The sequence below is a fragment of the Haliotis rubra genome, unplaced genomic scaffold, assembly GCF_003918875.1.
Source record: "Haliotis rubra isolate DU_JTF1 unplaced genomic scaffold, ASM391887v1 Scf558, whole genome shotgun sequence".
Classification (NCBI taxonomy): domain Eukaryota; kingdom Metazoa; phylum Mollusca; class Gastropoda; order Lepetellida; family Haliotidae; genus Haliotis; species Haliotis rubra.
Window position 1 is genome coordinate 328,719 of NW_025767255.1, and position 16,617 is coordinate 345,335.

General features: G+C 41.8%; 1 protein-coding gene across 1 annotated transcript; it reads right to left on the bottom strand.

Annotated features, from left to right (window-relative positions):
- Positions 1-220: 220 nt before the first annotated feature.
- LOC124253906 lies at positions 221-6,660 on the bottom strand. Its single transcript, XM_046687757.1, has 4 exons — positions 6,531-6,660; positions 3,228-3,611; positions 2,361-2,525; positions 221-1,999 (listed from the first exon to the last, which is right to left on the bottom strand). Exons 2-4 carry the CDS (start codon positions 3,421-3,423, stop codon positions 633-635), a joined length of 1,728 nt encoding a protein of 575 aa, XP_046543713.1. The 5' UTR covers positions 3,424-3,611; positions 6,531-6,660; the 3' UTR covers positions 221-632.
- Positions 6,661-16,617: the final 9,957 nt, after the last annotated feature.

Consider the following 16,617-nt stretch of genomic DNA (forward strand, 5'->3'; position numbering starts at 1 on the left):
ACACAACTAGTTGCCGAACCATTAGCCACGAGGCCACTGTGCTTCGTTTATGTGATATCTTGCGATCTCAGGCTACTGGGACGCCCGCGCTCATTATACTTTTACAGAGCATGTATAGCATCAGAGACCATATAATAGATTATTATATGGTCTCTGATAGCATCGAACATCGAACATCGACCATCACACACCTGATACTGTCCGGGATAAACAGAAGATAAACAGTGCTCAAAAGTATTTATTCAAGTGTTGCATAGTACATAGCATCAACAGCGACTAAGTGGATGTAATGTGTTACAGCCTATAAAAATATAACAGTGATTAGACTACTTAAGAGCTAACAACATATGTATGTACCATCATTGAGAGTTTTAGTTCATTAACACGCATGAGTGAGTGTGTTAGGTTCAAATGTGTTTGGTATGTGTATCACGAACGTCCATTGATATATGGAATTAAAGTTCTAAGTAACACAGATTTATACATCCAACCTTGTTAGAAATGACAATTAATTTGAAACATGTGTAACTTAAACTGAAGTACATTGAAATATGGAATTAAACTTCTACGTAACACAGATTTATACATGCATACGTTGTTAGAAAGGACAATTAAATTGAAGCATTTGTAAGTTAAACCTTAGGTGTAAACGTGTCCAGTTTGGAGTACGACTCCAGTTTTCCACTGCTGATGTGGAATCCCAGGATTCCAGGATTAGAGTGTCGTCTCTGTTTTTTCTTCAGCCGCCCTGATCGACGTCCTGCAGAAGCACGTCTGGCCTGACCTCTGTCCAGCAAGGTAGTTTTGTCCACTACATCTGAGTCATAGTCACTGGACATGGCTGACCGCTGGGACGAACCCTCGCTATCGGTACTTGCGTCCCTGGAACTACTCCCGGGTTGGTGGAGATCTTGGATTCTGGGGACATCTGGAACTAGACACGCACCTGTCTGGGGAGCCGTGCTGTGGTGACGTGATGAGTTCCCGGGACGATCTGTATCTGGTCCTATCTCTGCTATACCACTATCCAGGCGCTGGACGAGCCGAGACGGTACTGCGGCATTCAAGCCAGATATTGCCGACTCTGCAGTATCTTGCTGGGCACAAGGAAGTCCACTGTCATCTGAATCGTAACTTCCAACATCTGAAGGTTTTAGGAGCATCATCCTGTTGTAAGATGGAAGTGGTTCTGGGGTCTGGATACTTCCTCCCTGGTTCTGCTCTTTCATCTCCGGAATGGAAACTGGAGGACTGGGATGAGTCACCCAAGCGTCTTCACATTCAAACCTGCTATTGTTAGCAAATGGTGTTCTTCCTACGGAATTACCCGAGTCCTCATTACCACATTCATGATCTGGTGAAGACTTGAACTCCGGAGGGTCATTTCCACTGCTGGAAACACAGTTAGATTCCGATTCATTTGGCAGAATATGCACTGGGCTAGGAGAAAATCGTTCTACGTCTAACTCAACTATGCATGTTTCTTGTAACTGTGGTTTATCACGTGTGTCATTCTGACCAATCACAAGGATCTGATTTGAATCCGACCCACCACCGATGCCGTAATGAATGAGGCACTGGCTGCAAGACACTATTGGAACTTCATCTTCGTAGGTCTGTCTTCTGGGAACAGGGTCTTTAGTAGGTTCTGATTCCCTCGTGAAGACAAATTCGATCTGTTTAGATTTCAGATCGTGCGATTGAATTTCCTTGCCACTTTTCATTTTCAAATCGGAACCTTTACAACGACACATCTGACGGAGGAAGTTTATTGTTTCAGATTTTTTGGGTAACTGTTTCCGTTTGTGAAGAACACGTAATATCGCAAGTATGATAATGATTATTATCACACAGACAATAATTATTGCAGTTGCCACTCTAGGGGGTATAGGAACGCTGTAGGACTCATCATAGAGGAATGGTACAGATGAAATCAAATGGCCCGTGGACATTGTTGTTGATGATGTAGATGAAGATGCACGGTTCTTGGAAAGCGACCCTTAAAATAGAGTGTAACAATATGAACGAATGACATCGATAAATATAAAATAGATACATACTTGTTACGGTGGAGGAGATCGTAATGTTCTTTTGTTTACAAATCAACGCTACTCAAATCTCCCCTCAATCCCCTCCGTCTCCACCCACTTCCGACTGCAATAACAGCCTGTAACATACACTTAGCTTCTAAAGTTCGGATATAACCATCATTATTTTAATACGGACGTTTATCACGATACTTCAATTGGACTTGGACATTGTGGCGCTAACTACAAAACGAGTTAGGCGCAAATGATACGACAGACAACAGAAAAACCTGTTTGAGTTGCTAGCGCCTACAAAGAGTAACCAGTGCTAACCAGTATGTTTCCGTCGCTGCCATCCAAAAACAGGCATACACCTCATTTCCGGGTCCTTGCTCTTGGTAAGACACTCGTCCACCACCACAGTTACATTCGGGTTGCCGGGGTGACAGTAGGAGCATTTGATGCACGTGCTGGGTAGGTTGGGGTGGCGATAGTACCCTGCAAGAGGAAAGACTACAGATACAAGGGCTTTACAATAAGCAGGATGCAGTTTAGCACCAGTCCATTTGAAGAAAGAAATGGGTACAGTCGTTTTGTCTTTTTACAAATAAAAATTATTCGTTGGCAAAACATGTTGTTGGATCAGAGAAAACAAATTGCATTTTATGTGATTCCATTAAACGTCACAGGAAATGCTTACAAATTAAACTTATGCTGCAGGTGTTGATCACTAAGAAAATCGTACGTCACAAGAAATTAAACTTTGTTTTGTTTTGAAAAAAAGTGTACTTAGGCCCTTAGGTTTAACGAAAAAAACCATATCTGGTTCAGTCCATAAGCAACTGAAAAAATACTGAGTCTGAATTATGTTGAATTTGGAATTTGGGTTCACGATCATGAGTGAGTGGGTTTTACGCCGCTTTTAGCAATATTCCACACCAGAAATTGCCTTCAGACATTGTACCCATGTAGGGAATCGAACCCGGGTCTTAGGCGTGATGCTTTGACTACTCGGCTACCCCTACCGCCCCTACGACAATGAGAATGTTATAGGCCAAAGCAACTCAACTTTGTTGCGTTCAATGTTATATCAAGAGACTTGCATTGCCAATTGTGATGCTGCTGTTACTGTCACTGTTTCTTCCTAAATCAATGGTCTTACACTTATCTAGTACGTAAACCTATCAGTCATAGCTCTACCTTCGATACAATCTCCACACTTGTAGTCATGGGTGTTGCTACAGTTTCTCTCTACCGTCACCGCCTTCCCACATCTACTGCACGGTATGCAGAATCCAGCTGACCAATCAGATGAATACATGTCTTTCGGACACGGTTCGCACTGTGTGTCAGAGGTCAAAGTACAGTGGCGTGACACAAAGGTTCCTGGGGACATTGCGAACAGTTCTGACACTTCAAGCCCCCGATGGAATAAGTTCCAAGGTCACATGACCTGCAAACCGTATCTGACTGGTTTGTACAGGATTTGACCGGCATGGACCCATCGCTGCACTGTGTACACGGCTGACAGCCAGAACTTTTTTCCGTGTAATAATCTTCAGGACAAGTGAAGTTCTCCTCGCACTGCAAATGAAAAATAAGATGAATTTAAATGTCATATCCAATATGTTCCTAATCTGTGTAACGCCGCATTCTTCCAAGCAATCTGCGGTCTGGAAATATTCGATTCTCTGTCATATTGAGTGTTCCCCAGACGAACCGTTGTCTTAGATTCAGCCTGGAAATTAGTGACAACCATTCTTCCTTTTATTTAACGCCACACACAGCAATATTCCACCGAGATGACGATGGTCTGTAAATTATCGAGTCTGGACCAGATAATCCAGTGACTGATATCATTTGGGATACCAAGTCAACCAAGTCATCGTGCATGACCACCCAACACCCATCAGTCGATAGCCAAGTCGATAGCCAATTCAAGCATGGTTTACTGAAGATCAGTCAAAACCCGGATCAACAATCATTCACGAGAGCGGGACATGGAATCAATCATATATGTTATGGCCGTGACTATTTAAAGGTCACATGCAACCAAAGAAAAAAAACATAATTAAAACACAATTAGCATTTCTTCATGACATATAATATACTTTGCTGATTATGAGAAATCATTATAAACACAATTTTAAGCGTACAATCGCAAATCAAAAGTGCAATATTTTGCACTTGGGTTTACTTCCCTCGAAACGAAGCACCCGGGTTACCGAATCCAGTCAGAGCGGGTGGGCGTGCATTCAAGTGTAACGAAGCCTTTCATTGGCTGGTTCATTTGCCGATACACATTCTCCTACCCAGAGTTCCATGCGGCAAGCCAGCATAGCATCTCTGCTACAGGCCAGAAAGATGTGACAATTCGTCACATCTTGCACCTTCCATTCAATATAATCTACATATTTCTTAACTTTTTTTTATTTTTGACGAGTCTACACATCTTATTAAACATCTTTGACAGAATGGTTTAGTTTCACTGTGAAAATATCCTAAAACATGTAACACTATTTCGATTTGCGTAGCGATCCTTGGTTTACATAGGTTGTACGGCTCCACGTGCTGTCATCGAAGCCAACAGAGAGCAAACGATGCTCCCAGAGGCTCCTTTCACGAAGCAACCTTTACTAAGGTTAACCTTAACTCCCATTCTTTAACACTGCACTAAGGTTACTTTAGTGACTTACGATCACCCTAGTGCTTTGTGAAAGGAGGCCCAGATTGATATCTAAATACGTACTGTCATAAACCTTACTGTCGCAGTTGTGGAAGAATATACATGTAACAATGTAGTAGATCTAGATCCTTGACAAGGTTCTTTTAAGTAACGAGTAGATTATTTACTATTTGCGGTGTGTGTACACAACCAAGATTAGACTACTCCTACTCACGACCTTATAATTCATGCATCCCGCTTCAAGCTGCATGTGCTAACCTATTCACTGCGCATGCGCTATGAGCGCAGCGCAGCACAGCTGTTGAAACCACTTTTCACCCCAGATGGGGTGAATTTAGTGAATCGTTTACTCCGATTTCGCGGGGTTTTTTCATCGCGATATTTTTCAACATTATAAGTTGAATTTGCATTTTTGATAATTTGTTACTGTAAGTCCATACCGAAAGGTATCAGAATCTGCAAGTTGTGTTTTACGTTGCGCGTGACCTTTAAGTAAACTGCAAGCAATGCCGTGTCACTTACTTGGCAATCCAAGTAATTTATGTCAAACAAATAATCAGGCCACGCCCACTGCCGGACTACTTTTTCCTGATTATAAAATGGGCGTTGTTTGTCTTATATTACTGCGCTGAGACGTGGCGATTTCGTGTGTTCTCTATTATAAATTATGAAATATGATCATGGCTTCAATATGTCTTCAGCATTCATGTAGTTATACACCCACACAGTTTTTTTATCTTTATACATCCATCAATACAAAAAGTATTTTCAGATGATTTTTTTTTCATCGTGATTTGAATGACTGCAAAATAACATGTGTGTCACATCTAGAGCCAGCCAGCCACTGCTACCGTCATTCGATGTTTCAATTTAAATTTTCAATATCTAACCGCTCACTGTGCCGGTGAACGTATCAGTCGGCGTCGCTAGTGGTTCTCTAGACCCTGCGTACAAGGAAGTATTTCCCCTTGTGTGTGCATATATATTATGAGGAGCTCAGTGTTGTGATGGCTATCTATAACAGCTGGTTGTCCAGGTATTATACCTTTTCTCGTTCCACCACACGTTAACTCGAGCTGGGCCAATACAATTGTGTCATGTCAATTGTACCAGGATGTTGTGTCAGTTCATTTCACGCTGACCCATCTGTAGACGGATCGAGGGGTCGGGTGGCACATGGGTTAATGCACAACCACCGACGACCCGAGCTGCACTCCCTACACGGGCACAATGTGTAAGGCTGATATATACTTTTACTGGGTAGCAATTATCCTAGGTGGCAATTATCCTAGGTGGCAGTTGTCCTAGGTGGCAGTTGTCCCGGTCGTAATTGTCCGGTGGCAATTGTCCGGGTAGCAATTGTCCGGGTGTCAGTTGTCCTGTTCCAACTGCAATCAACTACCCCGAGTTTGTAGAGTACCTTAATCTCTATGGTTACCTGAATCCTATGGAAGCCATTTTGCCATTAATTATGTAGAGATGAGTATTTGTTTTTCTACGAAAATAGCGATCGTAATACATGAATTTTTACATGAGTTTCGTAAAATCAGCATGATGACGTCAACAATGTCTGGATGACAGAGTTGTCATTGAGTTTTGTACATGACATGCTGTTAGTGACATGTGTCACTTACTTTGTACATACATTTTAAGGGGAGGGCATTCACACTGTACATGCATCTCCATATAAATCACCATCATCATCCCCCTAGCCATAAATTATGAACGGTCCCTTAATACGATTACCTATACCATCAACCATCAAACATTACACTTTCACACAAAATTTATCTGGTAGAAAGAAAACACCTACTTACCTTGTAAAATGTAATGTTGAGAAATATCATCATCACGAGATGAGAGGAAAATAGAAACGTCCGCCACATTTCGGCGGGCCTGTTGTCACCGAGAGAGAAGGACGCCATAGAAGAAAAACTGGGTTCTATATTTAGATATTACGGGGATTTCCCCACGTAGTGCTCAACAAAGGTTGTCAAACTGCGCACAACACCACGATGTCCTTTGTCATCAGCTATGCACATGTGCAGTTAGTGCAGCAACGAAGTGAAGATTCGGTTAAATCAACCCTAAAAGCAGTTTCTCTGGGTCAGACGCTTTATTTAAGAAACATACGATATGTTTAAGAAAATGTATACTTTTAAGTTAAGTGTGTGTACTATACTTGGTCCCAACCAATGAAAGCCTCATAGCGTGTGTCCTATCTTTCTGCGCCAGTTCCTGGTAAAATATCTCAGTGTGTCACAGCGTGTAACTGTCTATCGAGTGCCCAATAATACTGTTCAAGTTTCCTTGTCCTAGATTAAGTGAGTGAGTGAGTTTAGTTTTACGCCGCACTCACCAATATCCCAGCTATATGGCAGCGGTCTGTAAATAATCGAGTCTGGACCAGACAATCCAGTGGTCAACAGCATGAACATCGATCTGCGCAATGGGGAACCGATGACATGTGTCAACCAAGATCACCAGATCCCGTTAGTCGCCTCTTACGACAAGCTTGGGTTACTGAAGGCCAATACTAACCCGGATCTTCACGGGTTCCTAGATTAAGACACAAATTACCAGGGTGAATAATGTGCCCTATCCTTTCGTCAGAATTAGTTTTTATATACTATACTAGGCACATAAAGAAACTGTGCATACAAAAATTTAAAATCTAAATTTATCAAACCTGTGTAGACACATAAGGATTTAAACTCAGAGATTAGTGACATGTAACATGCATGCACGTGCCACGTTCCGTGACGTCAGGGGGTCGTCCTTGAGAAGTGCAATACGTTGTTGCACGTACATTCCGGGAAAGAAAAACAGAGCAAATGAATGCCACACAATACTGTCACTTTGGAAAGCTCAACCCCTGTCCTTGCGATCGTTCAAAAAATTAAACGGCTATTGAAATGCATAGCATGCCAAGGCTCACGTCTGCACAACGTCATGAGGCCATTAGGATGGTCCGTGGGGGAATGTCTCAACGACAAGTGGCTGCACATTTCCACTGCCACCGGAACACCATTTCTGCACTGCTGAGACGCTACCAGAACACAAATGACGTCATCGATCGGCCACGTTCTGGACGTCCACGTGTAACAACGCCAAGACAGGACAGATGGCTAAGGGTGACCCATCTTCGCCAAAGGTTTCAGACTGCAGTGATGACTGCCCGAACCATCCCAGGACATCGCGGTATCCACCCCAACACAGTTCGACAACGTTTACGTCATCACGGGATCAGACCACGACGTCCCGCCATACGGCCTATCCTGACACAACGTCATCGACAAGCTCGCCGAATGTGGTGCCGAAATCATGTCCGCAGACCCTTGTTTTGGTGGAGAAATGTTTTTACAGATGAGGCCAGGTTTAACATTTCCCATAGTGATGGACGTCAACGTGCCTATAGACGCATGGGAGAACGTTATGCACAGGCCTGTATCTTGGAGAGGAATCGCTTTGGTGGTGGTTCCGTGATGATTTGGGGTGGAATAACAGCACGCCAAAGAACTCCTTTGGTGATTGTTCAGGGCAACTTAACTGGTGTGGGCTACAGGGATCAGATTCTTCGACCTGTGGCAATTCCTTTCTGCAACGTCATGGCCCTGGGTTAACATTCCAACAGGACAATGCCCGCCCTCATACGGCAAGGGCTGCTATGGATTTCTTGCAACACCACAACGTTGACTTACTGCCTTGGCCTGCAAATTCACCGGATCTCTCCCCGATAGAGCATGTTTGGGACGAGATGGACCAACGTCTACGCCGTCTACCTCATCCGCCAGATAACGTCCTTGACCTTGCAACAGAACTTGAGAGAATCTGGCGTGACATCCCACAAGCATTCCTTGCACGTTTGATAGGCTCTATGCGTCGTCGATGCACTGCTGTTCTCAATGCCCGTTATTGAGCTTGTGGAATGGTCGTTTGACCCCTGTCCCGCTTGTGGACTCGTGACGTCATTGTGATTGACTTTTCAGTTGAAATTCTCCCGACTTGTTATGGTCTCATGATCCCTCCATTAAAGTTTATATGTACCTTTGACATTGTTATCGTACTTATCAACTGGGATAAATTTTGACAATGCACAGTTTCTTTATGTGACTAGTATATATATAATGGCAAGGGAGTGAGTTTACTTTTACTTTGCACTCAGCAACACTCCAGCTATGGGGTGGCGGTCTGTAAATAATCTGGACCAAATAGTCCAGTGATCAACACCATGAGCATCGATCTTTGCAACTGGGATACGATGACATATGTACTATGTATAATACCATAATATCAATTATAATGTAGTAATATTATAATATAATATCAAGCATAATAATATCATTATTTCATAATATTAAATGTTATAATATCACACATCATAATATAATAATGATATCAAATGGTCGTTCCTCATGTCATGTCGCCGCAGAAATTCGCTATAGAAACACATGGGCGTGGTGTAACGGGATCATAAGACCAAACAACCGCCACAACAGGTGTCCCTGAATTAGTTGGGATTAACCTGCAGTCCCAGGAAGTTTTACCGTTAAGCATGATTGGGTTATAATGCTGCGGCCTTCACTATTGTCCCATTGACTGTCCACGTTCTTAATTCCCCGAAAACTGATCCATTACCTGGAACCAGTTAAGGGCAATACAAGCTGATTGCTATTTTGATACTGCTGGAGTTTAGAGAAATACTTCCTTGAAATGTATAGGTGGGTTTAGAGTCTTTGTAGAGTGGGTCTCCAGAATTTCATCATTTCTGCATCACCCAAGATTATAACGGTGAATGTATTGTATTAACCAATTACGAATGCCTTGTATCAAACAAATAATTTTATAACAGGGAATGAGCCACGTTGAACCTGTGCCTTCGACGTGAAAGGCGAACTTTTCGACCACAGAAAAGGGCAGCCTATAATGTTTTTCGTGTTATAAGGTAACTGGCAGCATCTACATACCGGTCTGTTGTCTGGGTGCACTGTTTAAAGATTAAGTACTGTAGATACAGTACGGCAGCTTAACAACTGTACGTGTATATCATAAACAACAGTCCATGAAATATACATACAACACTACCATCATGTCTACCATGCACAACACTGCCTTGATGTCTACCATGCACACTACTACCTTGATGTCTACCATGCACAACACTACCTTGATGTCTACCATGCACAATACTACCTTGATGTCTAACATGCATAACACTACCTTGATGCCTATAACACTACCTTGATGTCTACCATGCACACTACTACCATGCACAATACTACCTTGATGTCTACCATGCACAATACTACCTTGATGTCTACCATGCACAATACTACCTTGATGTCTAACATGCATAACACTACCTTGATGCCTACCATGCACACTACTACCTTGATGTCTACCATGCACAACACTACTTTGATGTCTACCATGCACACTACTACCTTGATGTCTACCATGCACAACACTACCTTGATGTCTACCATGCACAATACTACCTTGATGTCTACCATGCACAACACTACCTTGATGTCTACCATGCACACTACTACCTTGATGTCTACCATACACACTACTACCTTGATGTCTACCATGCATAATACTACCTTGATGTCTACCATTCATAATACTACCTTGATGTCTACCATGCACACTACTACCTTGATGTCTACCATGCACACTACTACCTTGGTGTCTACCATGCACACTACTAACTTGATGTCTACCATGCACAACACTACCTTGATGTCTACCATGCAAAATAATACCTTGATGTCTAACATGCACAATACTACCTTGATGTCTACCATGCACAATACTACCTTGATGTCACACTACTACTTTTATGTCTACCATGCATAACACTACCTTGATGTCTACCTTGTACACTACTACCTTGATGTCTACCATGCATAACACTACCTTGATGTCTACCTTGTACAACACTACCTTGATGTCTACCATGCACAATACTACCTTGATGTCTACCATGCATAATACTACCTTGATGTCTACCATGCACACTACTACCTTGATGTCTACCATGCACAACACTACTTTGATGTCTACTGTGTTCAACACTTCCTTGATGTCTACCATGCACAATACTACCTTGATGTCTACCATGCATAATAGCACTGCGATGTTTAGCATGCATAATACTACCTTGATGTCTACCTTGTCATGAGCACCTGTGATGTCTACCATGCATAAGTACTACCTTGATGTCTACCTTGTACAACACTTCCTTGATGTCTACCATGCACAATACTACCTTGATGTCTACCATGAGAATAGTACTGTACATGTGTACTACGAGGGTAGGACGTACTGTGCTGTCCACCATGAGAATAGTACTGTACATGTGTACTACGAGGGTAGGACGTACTGTGATGTCCACCATGAGAATAGTACTGTACATGTGTACTACGAGGGTAGGACGTACTGTGATGTCTACCATGAGAATAGTACTGTACATGTGTACTACGAGGGTAGGACGTACTGTGATGTCTACCATGAGAATAGTACTGTACATGTGTACTACGAGGGTAGGACGTACTGTGATGTCTACCATGAGAATAGTACTGTACATGTGTACTACGAGGGTAGGACGTACTGTGATGTCTACCATGAGAATAGTACTGTACATGTGTACTACGAGGGTAGGACGTACTGTGATGTCCACCATGAGAACTGTACTGCGATGTTTGTTATCAGAATAGTACCGTGATGTCTACCATGCAAGATAGTACTGTGCATAGTGTGTTATCTACTATGAGAAAAGTAATGTGATGTCTTCTATACAGAATAGCGCCCACGTATCGTCTACTGCTCACAATGTGGCCGTGTTTGTTCGTCAGTAAAGACTACCCCACCCTCCATGACCCTCAAACTGCGGGCAAAACGGGGTATTCCCCTGAAGGGTGGATTGTATGTACCATGACGTGGTTGTTCAAAAATTCTGCAGCCTGGTATTTCCTCACCACCTGTCGGGGTACCAGTTTACTGAGCTATGTATAGACACACGTCATGCCATGAGGTGATGTAAGCGCCTTTGTGTAATCATGTCATTAAGTCATGTATCACACCCTCTCAATCTCCACACAATGATGTGGTGCCATTTATAGGTGTGTTTAACTGATCCTAACAAAGTGAAGTGGCATGTTTAACTGAACCTGACAAGGTTGAATATATTTGAATGAACTCCAGAAAGAAGATAAGAAAATTCACCGAATCTGAAACAATTCAATGGATATCTGGGCTAAAATGAGTTTTGTATTGCATAAGTCGATGGTGAGTTGAGTATTGCTGGAGTGACGGCATTGAGATATCGGGAGGACCTAGTTGTGAGGTCAAGTTATGGGGTGTACCAACTGTTTCTTGAGTAATTGAGTGAGTTTCTTGAGTGAGTGAGTGAGTGAGTGAGTGAGTGAGTGAGTGAGTGAGTGAGTGAGTGAGTGAGTGAGTGAGTGAGTGAGTGAGTGAGTGAGTGAGTGAGTGAGTGAGTGAGTGAGTGAGTGAGTGAGTGAGTGAGTGTTATATCACGATCAGGTCGGAGGAAAGCTTTAAGCGATGAAGGACATTTACCACTTTGGTGAAATCATAGGCAAGTGCATACTCAAAGTCCGAAACAAAATCAGAACAATTCGAACCCACGATCACAGGTTCCTGGCGTGTCCAGGGGACACAACTCTGCACATTGAGTTGCGGTGCCTGAGACGACTGTGACACCCGTGTCCGTCTCAAAAAACACATGATACATGTGGTGTCTCTTGATTGTGTTCCACACATGCCTTTGTCCTTCCAGCAGTACCTGCGTACCCGGTTGACACGATGTTTTCCATGGAGGTTAGATTCAAAACATAACACACACTGAGCAGTGACCAGGGTAACTGGGTCGCTTGTCATGGTGTGAATGCATTTCGGGAGTTGTGAATTGGAAACTGCACCACACTTTGTCATAATTCATTTAATGCAATTTATAGGCATAGCGAAAGTTTAGAATCTGTAAGCGTCAGTTTTCCTTGAGTGTAAGTACAAACAGTAAATGTTGTGCACAAATGTTCCCAATAAAGCAATGACTTACTTGACTTATGCCTCTTGATTCCTTAAGGAACAAAAGGCCGTAACAACACCCCTCCAACGGACGCGGTTCTCAGAGATCCAATAAACCAATAATCTCAACAAAATCTGTATTTGTGGGATAAATGGCCCATATTCAACCTTGCGCTTACTGCAGGCATATCCACTCTTTGAAGTGGAATCTCTGGAAGCTGCCTGATTGGTATGGCACCATCAAACTTAATGGCAACAGAAGCATCACCATTGCTTCTCTGTAACTTGGTTGGTAACAACGGTGTGTGTGTAATTTGATAGATCATCTCTAACCATAATGCCTCTGTAATTTGATAGATCATCTCACCATTATGCCTCTGTAATTTGATAGATCATCTCTCACCATTATGCCTCTGTAACTTGATAGATCATCTCTCACCATTATGCCTCTGTAATTTGATAGATCATCTCTCACAATTAGGCCTCTGTAATTTGATAGATCATCTCTCACAATTAGGCCTCTGTAATTTGATAGATCATCTCTCACCATTATGCCTCTGTAACTTGATAGATCATCTCTCACCATTATGTCTCTGTAATTTGATAGATCATCTCACTATTATGCCTCTTGAATTTGATAGATCATCTCATCATTATGCCTCTGTAATTTGATAGATCATCTCTCACCCCCATTATGCCTCTGTAATTTGATAGATCATATCTCACCATTAGGCCTCTGTAATTTGATAGATTATCTCTCACCATTAGGCCTCTGTAATTTGATAGATCATCTCTCACCATTATGCCTCTGTAACTTGATAGATCATCTCTCACCATTATGTCTCTGTAACTTGATAGATCATCTCTCACCATTATGCATGTGTAACTTGATAGATCATCTCTCACCATTATGCCTCTGTAACTTGATAGATCATCTCTCACCATTAGGCCTCTGTAATTTGATAGATCATCTCTCACCTTTATGCCTCTGTAACTTGATAGATCATCTCTCACCTTTATGTCTCTGTAATTTGATAGATCATCTCACCATCATGCCTGTGTAATTTGATAGATCATCTCTCACCATTATGCCTCTGTAATTTGATAGATCACCTCTCACCATTATGCCTCTGTAATTTGATAGATAGTCTCTCACCATTATGCCTCTGTAACTTGATAGATCATCTCTCACCATTATGCCTCTGAAATTTGATAGATCATCTCTTACTATTAGGCCTCTGTAATTTGATAGATAGTCTCTCACCATTATGCCTCTGTAACTTGATAGATCACCTCTCACCATTATGCCTCTGTAACTTGATAGATCACCTCTCACCATTATGCCTGTGTAATTTGATAGATCACCTCTCACCATTATGCCTCTGTAATTTGATAGATCACCTCTCACCATTATGCCTGTGTAATTTGATAGATCATCTCTCACCATTATGCCTCTGTAATTTGATAGATCACCTCTCACCATTATGCCTCTGTAATTTGATAGATCATCTCTCACCATTAGGCCTCTGTAACTTGATAGATCACCTCTCACCATTATGCCTCTGTAATTTGATAGATCACCTCTCACCATTATGCCTGTGTAATTTGATAGATCATCTCTCACCATTACGCCTCTGTAACTTGATAGATCACCTCTCACCATTATGCCTCTGTAATTTGATAGATCATCTCTCACCATTATGCCTGTGTAATTTGATAGATCATCTCTCACCATTACGCCTCTGTAACTTGATAGATCACCTCTCACCATTATGCCTCTGTAACTTGATAGATCACCTCTCACCATTATGCCTCTGTAACTTGATAGATCACCTCTCACCATTATGCCTGTGTAATTTGATAGATCACCTCTCACCATTACGCCTCTGTAACTTGATAGATCACCTCTCACCATTATGCCTCTGTAATTTGATAGATCATCTCTCACCATTATGCCTCTGTAATTTGATAGATCACCTCTCACCATTAGGCCTCTGTAATTTGATAGATCATCTCTCACCATTATGCCTCTGTAATTTGATAGATCACCTCTCACCATTATGCCTCTGTAATTTGATAGATCATCTCTCACCATTATGCCTCTGTAACTTGATAGATCATCTCACCATTATGCCTGTGTAATTTGATAGATCACCTCTCACCATTATGCCTCTGTAATTTGCTAGGTAATGTATTACCATAATGTCAGTTAGAAAGTACAGGATTCAGTTTTCTACCATGTTTGTATCTTTGTAGGTGTATTGCATGCAGATACGGTAGATAAGCCCAGTGGTTGAAGCAGTTGGCTTGTCACGCCTCAGCTTTCCCTTCTCCACAAGTGTGGTTACTTTGTTGCTTACTCAGTATTATTCCAGGTATGTGGTCAGTGAATAATCAAGTCTGGAAAACACATCGACACTTGAGGTGGTGAGGTGAAATTGGGTTTTACGTCGTGCTTGAGAATGTTTTGCTCATATGACGACGTGCATGCGTGTGTATGTGTATGTGCGGCTGCTTGTACTAGCCCAGACTTAAGCTGGTTTTATAGTGCTAGCCCACTGAGATACCATGCCGCAGTGAAGCATGAATACCCCACTCAGACACATTATACCGACTCCAAGCCGACCAGTCCTTGTTGTACCCATTAATGCCAAGCGCCAGGCAGGGACCAACAAGTACCATATTTTAACGTCTCTTGGTATGACGCGGTCGGGGATCGAACACGCGACCTTCTGCCCTCCGGGCAGACGCTCTAACCACTACACCACGGAGGTGGTCTCATTGATGCATGCAGTTGGGATATCATGTCATGCGCTGAGTCTGAACCAACTCAACAAGCTGACCCTCTAGCCCCCATGGGTTGCAGGGTTCCTGTTCAGGGTATTCTTGTAGTGTCTGGGTGATGGTTCAAGGGGTGCCACAGACCCATGTCCTCCGTGGTTCAGCTGCCATTTGAAAAAAACCCTTACCATATACTTGTATTCAAGTACTTTAATAGTAAACACAATCTGCACAATCCAGCTGTACATGTTAACAAGAAAATATATACTACATCATCTTACAATAATTTGTGTTTCCTCCATGCATTTTCTTCACAATCAAAAACTTTCGTTAATTCTGCAGATTTCTTCTTCATTTGTTATTTTACTGTGAATAACAAATGTGATTGTCAGTTTCATGTTTCAAATCAGAACATCATACATCGATTCAACATCTACATCACCTTGATAGGAAGTATTTCAAGAAAAAATACAATGTACTCATTTATAGAGGCTGATAGGATGGAACTGTGGAGACTTCCCTCAGTGTGCTTTGCAATATCGTCTTACATATTGGAACCATGTGAGAAAAACATTCTTGAAGAATAACAAAAAGAAATTTCTATTAATCTACACAAGTTTCTGCATTATATACTCGTGTTAAATAATTTCTATTAATCTACTCAAGTTTCTGCATTATTTACTCGTATTAAATAATTTCTATTAATCTACACAAGTTTCTGCATTATTTACTCGTGTTAAATAATTTCTATTAATCTACACAAGTTTCTGCATTATTTACTCATGTTAAATAATTTCTATTAATCTACACAAGTTTCTGCATTATTTACTCATGTTAGACATCAGAACACTTTAATCTCCAATCAGAGATGAACAAGCAGGTAAAAGTGACAGGGAAATGTAGGTACCTATAGAGTCCTGAATTAAAATCCTGGATGTTCTGTTTGAATGTTCTGATAACATTGGCATAAGGAGCAAAGGGCAAGCCTTGAACTACTTTCCCAAGATTCTATTGTTCCTCAGACACACTGTCTGGAGCTGAACTGTGTTCTTCCAACTATAGTTTATC

Excerpts from the sequence above, each read along its gene's own strand:
- LOC124253906 (XM_046687757.1), bottom strand. The coding sequence starts at position 3,423 with ATGTCCCCAGGAACCTTTGTGTCACGCCACTGTACTTTGACCTCTGAC. Across the intron at positions 2,526-3,227 it reads GTGTGGAGATTGTATCGAAG|GGTACTATCGCCACCCCAAC; the intron begins GTAGAGCTATGA and ends TTCCTCTTGCAG. Across the intron at positions 2,000-2,360 it reads GCAGCGACGGAAACATACTG|GGTCGCTTTCCAAGAACCGT; the intron begins GTTAGCACTGGT and ends CTCTATTTTAAG.